General features: G+C 40.2%; 1 protein-coding gene across 5 annotated transcripts in view; it reads left to right on the top strand.

Annotated features, from left to right (window-relative positions):
- Positions 1–12,318, top strand: part of MLLT10 (MLLT10 histone lysine methyltransferase DOT1L cofactor) — a 129,629-nt gene that overhangs the window by 14,167 nt on the left and 103,144 nt on the right. For 4 of the 5 annotated variants that reach the window (XM_061351880.1, XM_061351887.1, XM_061351864.1 and 1 more), the window contains exon 4: positions 7,225–7,279. The exons of the other annotated variant lie outside the window; for it this stretch is intronic. In XM_061351880.1, the coding sequence (XP_061207864.1) occupies positions 7,225–7,279 (55 nt within the window). The remainder of the gene's footprint in view (positions 1–7,224; positions 7,280–12,318) is intronic. 5 annotated transcript variants of the gene reach the window in all.

Raw genomic sequence — 12,318 nt, 5'->3', positions numbered from 1 at the left:
AGCAGCAGAATAAAATGCTTTGTCTGTCAAGCTTTAACTCCTGTTGGTGAAAGGATTGAAAAAGATTGAGTGTCATGTTTCAAGAACTCTGATGCTGATTTGTGTAACTTGCTGTTTTGTTATTTGTAGCTTTAAGGGTCATGTATTGCAATCTCTTAAAGTTGTTCCTTTCAGTTAAATATTTTTTTCCTGTTGTCAAGCAATATGAAGCAGTAGTTCTGTGATCAAAATGTACTTTAGATAAAAAGCAACTATTCTGGAAGCATACAAGTCATGCTGGGTATTGCATGGCTTGGAGAGGGAAAAATGAGCTTGTAAACTAAACAGTTCGTGTTGATGCCTATTGAAATACTTGGAGTATATGAATGTCAGGGAGATACCAACATTGACTTAATAAATATATCTGGGTCTGGGCCCAAGAAATATGTCTATACTACTACCAATATTAAATTTGTCTGTTTCAGGTGTAATGTGTGGTCATTTTTTTTTTATTAGTTTGTTTTATTTTTGTGGGGGGGAGGGTGTGCGGGGTGTGGTGGTGCTTTGGTTGTGGAGTCTGTGTTTGTTTCTTTTTAAGGCACTTGGTTGGAATTCCATACTTCTCATAGCCAGCATAGATGATGACACCTCCTCCTGCCCTGCCCGTGTTCCTATTACATTTTTTTTATCTGGCATTGTTCATACGGCCTTGTGGAAAGATGGCTCAAAGAAGTGATCTGGCTGAAAAAACCCTGCTTTATTTTTAGCTTGCCGATTAGGATTTCCATATGGTCAAATGAATGCTCTTCCCAGAGCAAGGGAGGCAGTACAAAGTGCACAGCAGGGGCTAGTGATATTTTGGTAGCAGTGTGCAATTATGTTACCTTAAAGTGAGCCTGAAGTAAAGTCAGCTAGAACTGCAGACTGATGTCTCAGCTAAGTTTTAGGAACTGTGGGCTATTTAATCTGCTGTGGATCTTCTTGTGTTATTTAGGTTAACAGGTCATACTGAGACACACAGTTTATTGCCTCACTGCAATGCTGGGAATTCAGTCCTGCAGGACTTTACTTGGTTGACAGTCATTATTCAGGTAAATGGTTCCATTGGCCTAGCTTGGATCAGAATTCAATAAATTACTTGTACAAGAATTCTTTGACCTTTGTTTTCTTATAACATGAGACAGCATATAATGGATGTCTGCAGATGATGCTTTATGAAACTTGCTCCAGATTTAGAGAACTGCGAGGGAAGAACTGTGCTATATTCTACTACCCTTTTTTCTCTCCTCTACAACTTGTATAGTCTTGTTCCTCTCTCTCTTCTCTATCTACTGTGTTTCTCGCTTCTTTCTCTTAATTTCAACATGAAGAAGGTAGTCTGTTGGATTAAATTAGCTTTCCTATGCCTTTCATTGGTTTCCAGTTGAAAAATTGGTAGAGTTAGGTTAGCCAGAAGGACTCAAGCAATTAATTTGTCTGATGATATCTACTGCTGATTAAGGTAGTTCTTTGTCCTGTTTAGAATGGAAAGGCATATTTATCTAGAGGGAGAACACTGTGCCACAAACCGGTGGAAATAAACTGGACTGTAACTAGTTCAGTATTATTGTGAAGATGGATTTATTTAGCTCCTTCTTTATTTCTCTTATTTTGGTCTTCTGTTCTTGTAACTTTCTTTTGCTGGGTATCTTTAGTGCACATCTCCATATATATATTTATATATAAAATCATAGAATCATAGAATAGTTAGGGTTGGAAAGGACATCACCCAATGCTCCGTCCAACCTGGCCTTGAACACTGCCAGGGTTGGAGCATTCCTAGCTTCCTTGGGCAACCCAATCCAGTGCCTCACCACCCTAACAGTAAGGAGCTTCTTCCTTATATCCAATCTAAACTTCCCCTGTTTAAGTTTTAACCAATTAGCCCTTGTCCTGTCACTGCAGTCCCTAATGAGGAGTCCCTCCCCAGCATCCCTATAGGCCCCCTTCAGATACTGGAAGGCTGCTATGAGGTCTCCACGCAGCCTTCTCTTCTCCAGGCTGAACAGCTCCAACTTTCTCAGTCGATCTTCATATGGGACGTGCTCCAGTCCCCTGATCATCCTCGTGGCCTCCTCTGGACTTGTTCCAATAGTTCCATGTCTGAGGACACCAGAACTGCACACAACACTCCAAGCAAGGTCTCATGAGAGCAGGGTAGAGGGGCAGGATCACCTCCTTCAACTTGCTGGTCATGCTTCTTTTAATGGAGCTCATGATACAGTTGGCTTTCTGGGCTGTGAGCGCATTATTATTATTATTATTATTATTATTATTATTTGTTCCTGGTTATTTTTACTTTCTAATAATGACAGGAGGGAAAAAAAAAAAAGGCAGATTCTTTCCCCTTCTGCTTGGGCCTTGTGTGCTTTTTACCACTTCAAATCTCTGCTGGGTGACTTTTTAAAGATTGGTCCCCTTAGGAGGCAGTGGGTTTTTCATCAGACCCAGGCAGTTTCAATTCACCTGGGTGCTAAGGTTACAGGATCAATTGTCTTTCACTTAATTAACTTGCTGTTTCTGTAGCTCTGAAGTGAGTTGTGATAGTCACACCATCAGAGTGTTTCAGCTGCACAACTTTGAGATTTGTTTCTCTTTAGTCCTCTACAGGAGACCTCATAGTCCAAAGGAATTCCTGCTGAGAGTTCACCTAAATTCTACTTGGGTAGAATCTAGACCTATGAACTTAGCCTGTTCTACCAAAAAGCTGCAAAAATGGGATGTCCATATTGCATTCTGTAAGAGCAGAAAGGGACAACATCACTTCCTACAACTTCAGTGTTCCTAGCCAGTATTTGTGTCTTTTTACCTCTTCAAATCTAATTCAGGTGGCTGTACCTGCAGCACCACATGCGCTGGTGTCCCTCACTACTATAGAACCAGAGTCCTTCAGCATACTAAAGGATGTGGTTATTCTTTTGGGTCACAGTCAGCATCTTTAGTGTTCACATTTACACTGTCTAACCCGATGGATGTTTAATTGAACTGCTGATCGCCCATAGCAGCTTGACCTATGTATGCTGTGGTATCTTGTGGGTGTCATGTCTGCCCCTATTACACCTTCACTTCCCCCTGCTTCCCCTCCAGCTTGTTTAGTAGTTTCCCACAATGTTTTTGAATGCTCAGGCAGTGAATCTGTGTCATAAATCCTTTGCCAGAGCTAAGACTTAGAGCACACAACTGGAAAAGAGAGCCCTGATATGGTCCATATGCTCAAATACTAGAGAAAATCTGACCATCTGTACCGGTGGTCAGATTATTCCGTATACTGCTTTGCAAAGGACAAAGCTTTATTCCATCATACAAATTGTATGTGATGTGGCAGTTGGCAGAGTGATTCAGCTGTTGCTGTGCACTTAAACTCCCAAGTTCCATCCATAAGAAAATTGGAAGAAGGAGACACTGCATGGACAGAAATGTTCAAATAAGAAATTACAGGTAACTGGACTTCTGAGATACATCTACACCCAACTATCTCCTTTCCTTTTTCCTATAGAATCCTTTGTAACAACATGCATTTAAGCATTTTATCATAAAATAGAATAGGTAGGGTTGGAAAGGACCTTCGGACCATCTAGTTCCAACCCCCGTGCCATGGGCAGGGACACCTCCCACTAAACCATGCCACCTAAGGCTCTGTCCAACCTGGCCTTGAACACTGCCATGGATGGAGCATTCACAACTCCCCTGGGCAACCCATTCCAGTGCCTCACCACCCTAACAGGAAAGAACTTCCTCATTATATCCAATCTAAATTTGCCCTGTTTAAGTTTCAACCTGTTAGCCCTTGTCCTGTCACTACAGTCCCTAATGAAGAGCCCATCCCCAGCATCCCTATAGGCCCCCTTCAGATACTGGAAGGCTGCTATGAGGTCTCCACGCAGCCTTCTCTTCTCCAGGCTGAACAGCCCCAACTTTCTCAGCCCGTCTTCATACGGAAGGTGCTCCAGTCCCCTGATCATTCTTGTGGCCCTTCTCTGGACTTGTTCCAACAGATCCATGTCCTTTTTATGTTGAGGACACCAGAACTGCACACAGTATTCCAAGTGAGGTCTCATGAGAGGAGACACCTCCTTCGACATGCCGCTGGTCACGCTCCTTTTGATGCAGCCCAGGATACGGTTGGCTTTCTGGGCTGCAAGCACACACTGAAGCCGGCTCATGTTCATTTTCTCATCGACCAACACCCCCAAGTCCTTCTCCGCAGGGCTGCTCTGAATCACTTCTCCCCCCAACCTGTAGCTGTGCCTGGGATTGCTCCAGCCCAGGTGTAGGACCTTGCACTTGGCATGGTTGAACTTCATAAGGCTGGCATCATTTTGAAAGTACTCAGGATGGTTTTCAGTCACTTCTCAAATTCTCAGCTGAAACTACTACAATTTTTGAAATGCTATAGTTCTGTAACATTTTACAGCTAGTAATAAAGTGTTAGTAAAATTCTCTAGTAGTTACTTGTTTTAAGGGGTGAGGCATGCTGTTCCCACCTGGCAAAGATACTGGTGTTCCTGTGTGGTGCATACTGGAATTTGGGAGAACAGAAATGGGTGACAGAATCTGAGTGTGGGAAGCAGTTAGGTTCATAACCCAGAGGGGAAGTGAAAAGGGTCACTGTGTGGTGTGTTTATCTTAGTAGGATGCTACTTTATTGCGAATTGTAGCCACAATTCAGGGCACCAGAAGTACCCTGTATCATCAGGGTGCATTATCTCTGCGCAGTCGCCCAGCTTCACGAGAGCTGAGTGCAGGCTTACTGCTCCCTGCCAGTGAGATGACACTTTGCGGAACTCCTTGCACTCAAGTTTTCTACCACTGCCAAAGCTCCCTCCTCCGCTTCAGTCGTCTGCCCTGCATCTTCTCTGGTTGCAGCCAGCGCTGCAGAGGAGTAATGAGGGAAGACTTAATGGACCTGATGCCTATTGAGAGACAAAAAGAAATTGGTTGAAACTGAGCTCTGATGGGACTGACTGGAGCATGGTTAACTCCTCTGCATAAAGGACTGGTTTAGTTCCTTTCTGCTTAGTGTCCTGTGATCATTTTAATTATTTTTTTTTTTGTGATTAAGAAGTTTGCTAATTCTTTTGTTACTAATGCTGTGGTGCACTGGTTCCCTGCCTCCAGTTTTGTTGATGCAACTGCTTGTGGAATTGTGCTTAAATTGCAACAGTAATATGACCTGAATTAAAAATGTTAAAAAGAAAAAGTTCATTTCAGTCCATTTCAGTGATCTGGTTTAAGGGCCAGTCCTACAGACAGTTTGGTCAGCAGCTGAGGGAGTGGTAGAGGGGGAGGTATTAATAAGGGAGAGGTGAGGGAAAGAAGAGAACCTCCTAACTGGTTTTGCCACTAGTGAAAATGTATGTTAAACTCCCACAGGCTTGCAGAGGTGGGGCAAGGTAGATTATGTTAACAGCTTCCCTTGTCTCAGTGGTAGATTTAACATATCTGCTCACTGGCCTTAAGCTGCCGGTTTGTAGCTTTGGGGTGGGAACAAACCTTATTGCACTGTCACCATGAATATATATCAGGCTTCTTGCTTTGAGAATCTGGTTCAGTATGTGGGGAATTCCCTCAAATGAACCCAATGCTCCTGAGTATCTTTCAGCACCTTTGTATTTAATGTTTGGAGAGCTGGAGTGTTAAGATACAGCTCATGTATATACTGAGTATGTAGGATGTTATTTAAAATTATCTGATCAGTTAATTTAAGTGCCAAGGAAGTCCTTACAATCTTGACTTAGAAATAAAAACAATGGTGTAATGTTCCAAGTCTGTAGGCAGCGTACAGAATGGTTCAGAAGTTTTCAACCACTTTCATCTCTACATTTCACGATAGACTTAATGCTGCTTTGCATTAAATTGGTGATCATTTTAGTGGGTGAATGTGAGGGGGAGATGAGTGAAGCAAAAGGCAAAAAGCAGCAATCCTAGAGATTCTTCTTGCTGTGTGCAGCTGTCTGTACCAATGCACTGAGGAAAAATAATTTGAGAACCTTTATGTTCTGTTCTTTGTGAAAATCTCGTTGCTGCTAATACAAGTTTTCTTGCAGGTTAGGAGAAACAGACAGTCCTCAAGATACAGTTCAGCGATGTGAATTTCAGGAATGGAATTTCTCATTCCTCAAATAAGTCTGGACAATCTGTTTCTGAGGCACTTCCAGCATTGTAGGCTTCTTTACCTGCTGACTTGCTAGTTAGCTGGTAAGGAAAATTGTACTGTTCAGGCTACACAGAGAAAATCCCTACTGATGCCAGATGTCCTTCTGCATTTGAAGGATATGGTGTTAAGTTTGCATCTGATGATCAGAGTATTGTTCAGTTTCTTCAAAAGCTTGCTAGATTGATATACTTGGAGTTGTCCCCACTTTGGGAATATATAAGGTTTTTAATAAGGTGGTTTTTAGGTATAGGATCACCTATAGTGGTGTTCCTTTGCATGTCATTTGGAGCAGTTGAAGTGGAGTATGTGTCAAACCTGTTCCATTTCTTTCATCTCTGAACTGGTTTGGAATTGTCTCACACTGCTCTAGGACACTTAAGAGTTAAACTTGATACTAGGAACTTGACAGAGACAGTGACAGCAGAAGGATTCTACTGTTGTGATCCTGGTGTTTGTCAGAAAAATGTGATGTCAGCTGCATGATTCCAGGCATGTAGTTTTGGAGAATTTCAAGGATGAGTCAACTTCTCACTTTCTGAGACAGAAAGCAAGATTGTTTTTGGTCTCTCAGAGTAAGTGAGACTCAGCAGAGACTGACAAGTCAGCCACAGTGTGTGCACCAGTGCTTATATCCATGGTGAGTCTTTGTGATTGACCACCTTTGTGAATAGAGAAGTCCTAGAAGGAAATATAGTAGGGAGTCTTTGAAGTGCACCCAAGTTTCTTATCAAGTGAGTCTTCCCCCATGCTGTATTTTTTGGAGGCTTTTCACCAAAATCCCAGGGTATGGAATCCAGGAATAAAAACTTGGGGGTAGAACTGTAAGTAGCTATAGTATGTATCCTAAGTTTCAAGATCCGGAAGAGAAAGTTTTGTGACAAACTAACATTAATATTCAAGTAAAAGTTAAGGGAAAACACACCCATTCACTTTAAAGAATGGTTGCTTCCTTAATGCTTCCTTAACAGTTTCAATGTGTATGGTTTCTTTTTCAATGCTCCTATGATCATTCCATTTTTTTATTTTATTTTTGCTTTTTTTTCCCCTAGAGATGTGAATTATGCCCTCATAAGGATGGTGCTTTAAAGAGAACAGATAATGGGGGTAAGTTTTATTCTTATTTTTTGTGAACTCTCTTATTTTGTATGAGGGAATTTGTGAGGAAAAACATACAGGGAGGGATGCTAAACAGAAATGCAAATACTAGCTGGTTTGGAAAGAGAACTATTTTATAGTAACTTTCATTTGTCTGATCTAGGTTGAATTTAGTTTAAGAATTTAAATCATTATTCTTAGTTTTATTTTTTAGAAAAAAGTAAGTGAAGGAGAAACTGCATTTAAAGATAAGATTTTAATGGGTGAAAAGGATAATTTTTACGTGTACTTAGTTGGAGTTCGAACATTTATAGAAAGCTGTTGAAAGTGTGCCATTCATGGAGGAAAGTGGAATGTTTATGTCTATAGCCCAGACTGAATGCACCAGTGCATTTTCAAAGGGTAGCTCTTTCATGCCTGATTTAGTAATAGGTTCTGTAACAAAGACGTTAGAGCTGAAAAGTTCAGTAGTGATTACCTGTCCCTTGCATCTTTCTAATTTCATCATTCAGGTTATCATCAGTTCTGCTCCTGCTGAGTAGAATTGCTAGAGAAGTCTCCACTGAGTATCCTGTCTTGATTACGTTTATACTAATAGCTGGGTGATATGAGTGAAAAATTTCAATTAACTATCCAGTCACTTCTGGAATTCCTTCATCTTTCTTTACTAGGTATTTCTAAATTCCTGTCTGTCATCTATCTGTAAATAGCCTGATCTTTTTGATACTGAGAGCTTTCTCTTACGAGAGGAGAAAGTATGATCAGGATTCTGGATTTCATTTGAACAGTCTGTGAAAATTGTATTCTGGAAATTCTGTGCTGCATACCTAATATCCCAACTATTTTATATCTTAGCTTAGTGTTTATGCAGCTTGGTTGTTTCTATTGCAGTTGGGTTACAGGCACACAGAACCTGCTTGTGTTCAGGCTGATATACCCTTCCCCTTGTCTACACTTTGACTGCAACATACAGCGTACACTCTAGCCTTTGCCATTCTAGTGTCTGCTTATCAGAAATATGTTAGTAAACTTAGTGTCATTTGTGAATGTTCGGAGATTGTATTGGGTGTGTGTTGTCTGTGTCAGTGAAAGTACCTGCTTAGGGCTAGCCCAGTGCTGTAGCCTTAAAAACTATTCTTCCTCTCAGACAGACTGATACATGGCAGTGTTGGATTCATTTCTTTAGAAGTGGCAGCTGGATACTTGCTTTTTTTAGGAAATAAGTAATAAGAAAGCCTCAAATCTCTTAAAATATGCAATAAAGTTTGTGAAGTATGAAGTAGCTAAGTGGTTTTTTGTACTTAAAGGAAGTTTTGGGAATGCCTTGCTATTCTTTATGGTGGTTTTGAAACTATTTAAGATTGAAATTATTAATGTTTAAATAGCAAATATGTGCAAACAGTGTTGTCCCTACTATAATTTTCTTGACCAGCTATTTTCATCAGTGAAAATTTCATAGCAAAAATTTCGCAGCAGAGACTTAAGAATTTGTACCACCTTTGGGAAGCATCCTTGCTTCAGCAATAGATCCTGTCTATGGTGTTGAATACAGCAAATTCTACCTTATGGACCACATGTCCTTTAAATAACAGCGTTACAGAAGGATTTGAACCTTGGGAAAAATGAACACTGACTGTTTGTTGCATTTCAGAAATCTACATTCTTAATGTGGCACTTTCCTTTCAAAGAGTTGCCTAACAAGGGATTGTGCCAGAAAAGTTCAGACTTCTGGAAAAGTGTTGAAGGTCCTATAATGGGATTGCCAGTATAAAATTGTATTTACAGTAGGTCAGTACTTGGAATATTTTTTTTAATGCTGTTACACCAGTTGTTGCCAAGGGAAATGATAAAAAGATGCAGGTATTCCTGAAGAAACCTTGAAACAAACGTTTATGATAAAACCTTGTAAGGACCCAGCTTTAGAAATTGGTAATTATGGAGCCTTTCTGTAAGTATAGAGATAATTAAATGGTCTCAGCTTTTCAGAACCTGTGAAGAAAGCACTCAATTTATGTCAGTGACAGGAATTTAGGCTTCTTCCTTTCTTCTGGCAACAAGTAACTACTTTGTAGCCAGAAAAGAGTGCAGTGTTTTAAATATGCAGATAGCTTAGGGCATAGGTGGGCTGCTGTAGATTGCTGTTGGTTTGGGGTTTTTTGTTAACAGTCTTCTGGTTATTTGCTTTTGAATAACGTGAAGAAATGTGTTTTGAGTGTTGAAGGTACTGTATTTCCTATTATGTCAGGAACTTTAATGTTTTTTGGTCTACTGAGCTTTTACTGTAGGGTTCCACAGTGTTCTTAACCTGCATTAAGAGGCTTTTACTGCACAGAGGGTCCTTGCTATGCACTGTTTCCTCCTCCTTTGTGATGGTACTAGCATTTGGAAGTGGTTGTTTATTTTTTTCCTTCCCTACTTTCCCTGGGTTGCTCTTCAGCTAACTGTCCCCTGACCCAGCTGACAATACTGATCCTGATATAGGGGAATAGTCAGGACTATTCTTCCATCAACAGCCTGTATATTAGCTATCTTAAATCAGTTCTACAACTGTAACTCAAAGCAGTCTAATCTTATAGCTCTTATATAATGATGTTATTTCACCTTTAAGAACTCTGGGGCACTATAAGATATATATGACAAAGTAGTTTGTGAGTCAAACTCGTGTTGATTTTTAAGTATTACTGGCTGACTGACTAGAAAATAGTAATGGTGGCGTGTGGTATGGCTGTGTTGACGTGTTGTGGGGTTTTATTTCCCTGCCGCCCATGCCCTACAAGTGGCATGATGTTCCTTTATGTACATTCTTCCTCCTGCTCCCTTGCCTTTTACTGGCCTGTTACTGCTCATCTGACTTTCTGGAGATTAGTGCTTCTTTAGAGTTACTTTTTAGGTTTTACAGTTTGGGTTCAAGACATCTACTGTACCTTACTCATGCTCATCAGTAGAGTTGTTGAGGGTTAATGCTGGCTTCTTCAGTATCGTCTGTGGCAAGTACAGAAGTACAGTTTTCAGTGGTACCATAAACACAGCATTCTTGGAGCAGTACTCTTAATATGTCCACTTCTGTATAAAGGTTTAGTGTCTGTAGTGGTGTGTGGCAAGGCATTTTGCAGTTGATCTCTACAGTGTATGAAGATGTACACTGGTTTGTTTTGAACCTATTACCTCACGGCTTTGTTTGATGCCACTTGGCACTTGCTAAGTGATAAGAAGTGACCAAGAGCAGTTCACCTTTTCAGTAACCTCTTCTGGCTTTATAGACCTCTGTCATATTCTTTTGTGTCCCATTTCAGGATGAAGGAGCTCAGACTGATCGGGCATTCTTTGTACAGAGAACTGACCATCACCTTTCCCCTTCTCTATATGTCTTCCAAATGATACATAATCCTTACCAGAGCTGAGTGTGAAATTTTAGAGAAGCAGATTTGCTGTAAATGATGCCATGAAATCTCTAGACTGCATAATGATTACAGTATGGTTTAGAGTTTTTTAACACAGACTAGTAATGTAATTATGGGTCACCATTTTTTTGTACAGGTTTTTCTCATTAATTACAGAATATTTTCAGTAGCCTAAATATTCACATTACCACAAAACTAGGACAGATCCTGAAATTGGAATGAAAGTGTTGATTTTAGCAAGGCTTTTGCTTAAAGAATGTTCTTAAAACTGAGTGCACTGTTTTCTGCGATTGCTCTGGAAACAGAAGACATGGATGATTTACATTTTGGAGGTGTTAACTATTTTTGTAGCTATAGTTAATTCTTGGCTATTTGGGTTACTGGAGGTGAAGTGGGATAGGGGAAGTTTAGTTACCCTAGGTAATAGTGACTGTACTAGGCAAGTGGTTTCTAGGCTGTGTTCTGGAAACATTCCACTTAGTGTTGGAAACTCAGTGCATTTGGTTCTGTACCAAGTTGCTAGTGTATCTGGATCTGGAAGGACTGGAGTTCACGTGAAGAGCCAAATGGCATTTTTTGTTGCTCGTAGCTGTTTTTTAGTCCTCTGGAAAGTACACAGATGCCTGTCTGTTCTTGGCTTGGTGATGGTGGCTGCTGTCACTGTAATTGGAACCTGTAGTGAGCCCAGAGAGACAATTCTGTCTGGATTTGAGCAGAACACATCCCTAGTCTGCTTTAGTGTCGCTCTTGTGCTTTCCATTGTCAGAGACCTGAACTGACTCTGAAAAGAAGCAGCTCAGGTCTGATCACATGCGTTTGTTCAGTTGCTTCACACTGTGTGAAAAAGGTCATTCTGCTCCTGCACTTGCACAGATCTTGGAAACGATATGGCTGGATTTAGCAGAGTGTAGCCTGGACTAATATTCATGGTGTGGCTTACCTGTCAGCGGGTTATCCATGCAAAGGATTAGTAAGAGTTGACTGTATTTAGCTACACATTTGATTTAAATCATTTATTATGAGTAGTGGGACATTGCACAGTTATGATCAGGGTGACTGACAGAAATTTTAGGAGTAAGCTTTCAAGATATTTAAATATTTTGGCTGCCTAGTATATGTGACAGTCTTACAGCTATGGTAAAGTTTTGTGAACAAAAAAATAGTATTCCCTATATGTGGACTTTGTGGAATTTGTTTTTACATAAACATTAAGACCTTTTCAGTGTTCAGAGACAGCAGTTCTATAAATTCAGTTAGATTAGTTACTGGCTTTTATTCATTGATTTTTTTATTGATACTAAAAGTAGAACAGAAGGATTGAGTTGAAAACGGACTATTTTTTTTCTTTGCGTATGTTTATTGACAGAATTCCTTGCTAAATTTGGCATTCATATTCATTTAGGGGCACCACTGTGGTTTTAAACACATAACTGAAAAGTTTTTTAGAATGAGAAAAACTGGTATGTATTTGAGTTGCTTATTGATTTGCTGTCCTATATGAAAGGAGGCTATTGAGGGAGAGATTAACTCTTCTTTAGCTTTCTGCTCTTGTGTGTGGATTAGTAGCTGGACACAGTATAAACACATTTTTTGAAAAACAGAAAAACAACAAGTGAGCATTTGTTTGAAGATATTTGAGAACTGTTG

The sequence above is a fragment of the Neopsephotus bourkii genome, unplaced genomic scaffold (genome assembly GCF_033783945.1).
Source record: "Neopsephotus bourkii isolate Nb327-2 ecotype Australia unplaced genomic scaffold, CSIRO-AGI_Nbou_v1 NB_53, whole genome shotgun sequence".
NCBI classification, from domain to species: Eukaryota; Metazoa; Chordata; class Aves; order Psittaciformes; family Psittacidae; genus Neopsephotus; species Neopsephotus bourkii.
The sequence above is the reverse complement of the archived record's forward strand: the minus strand, read 5'-3'. Positions and strand labels throughout refer to the sequence as shown.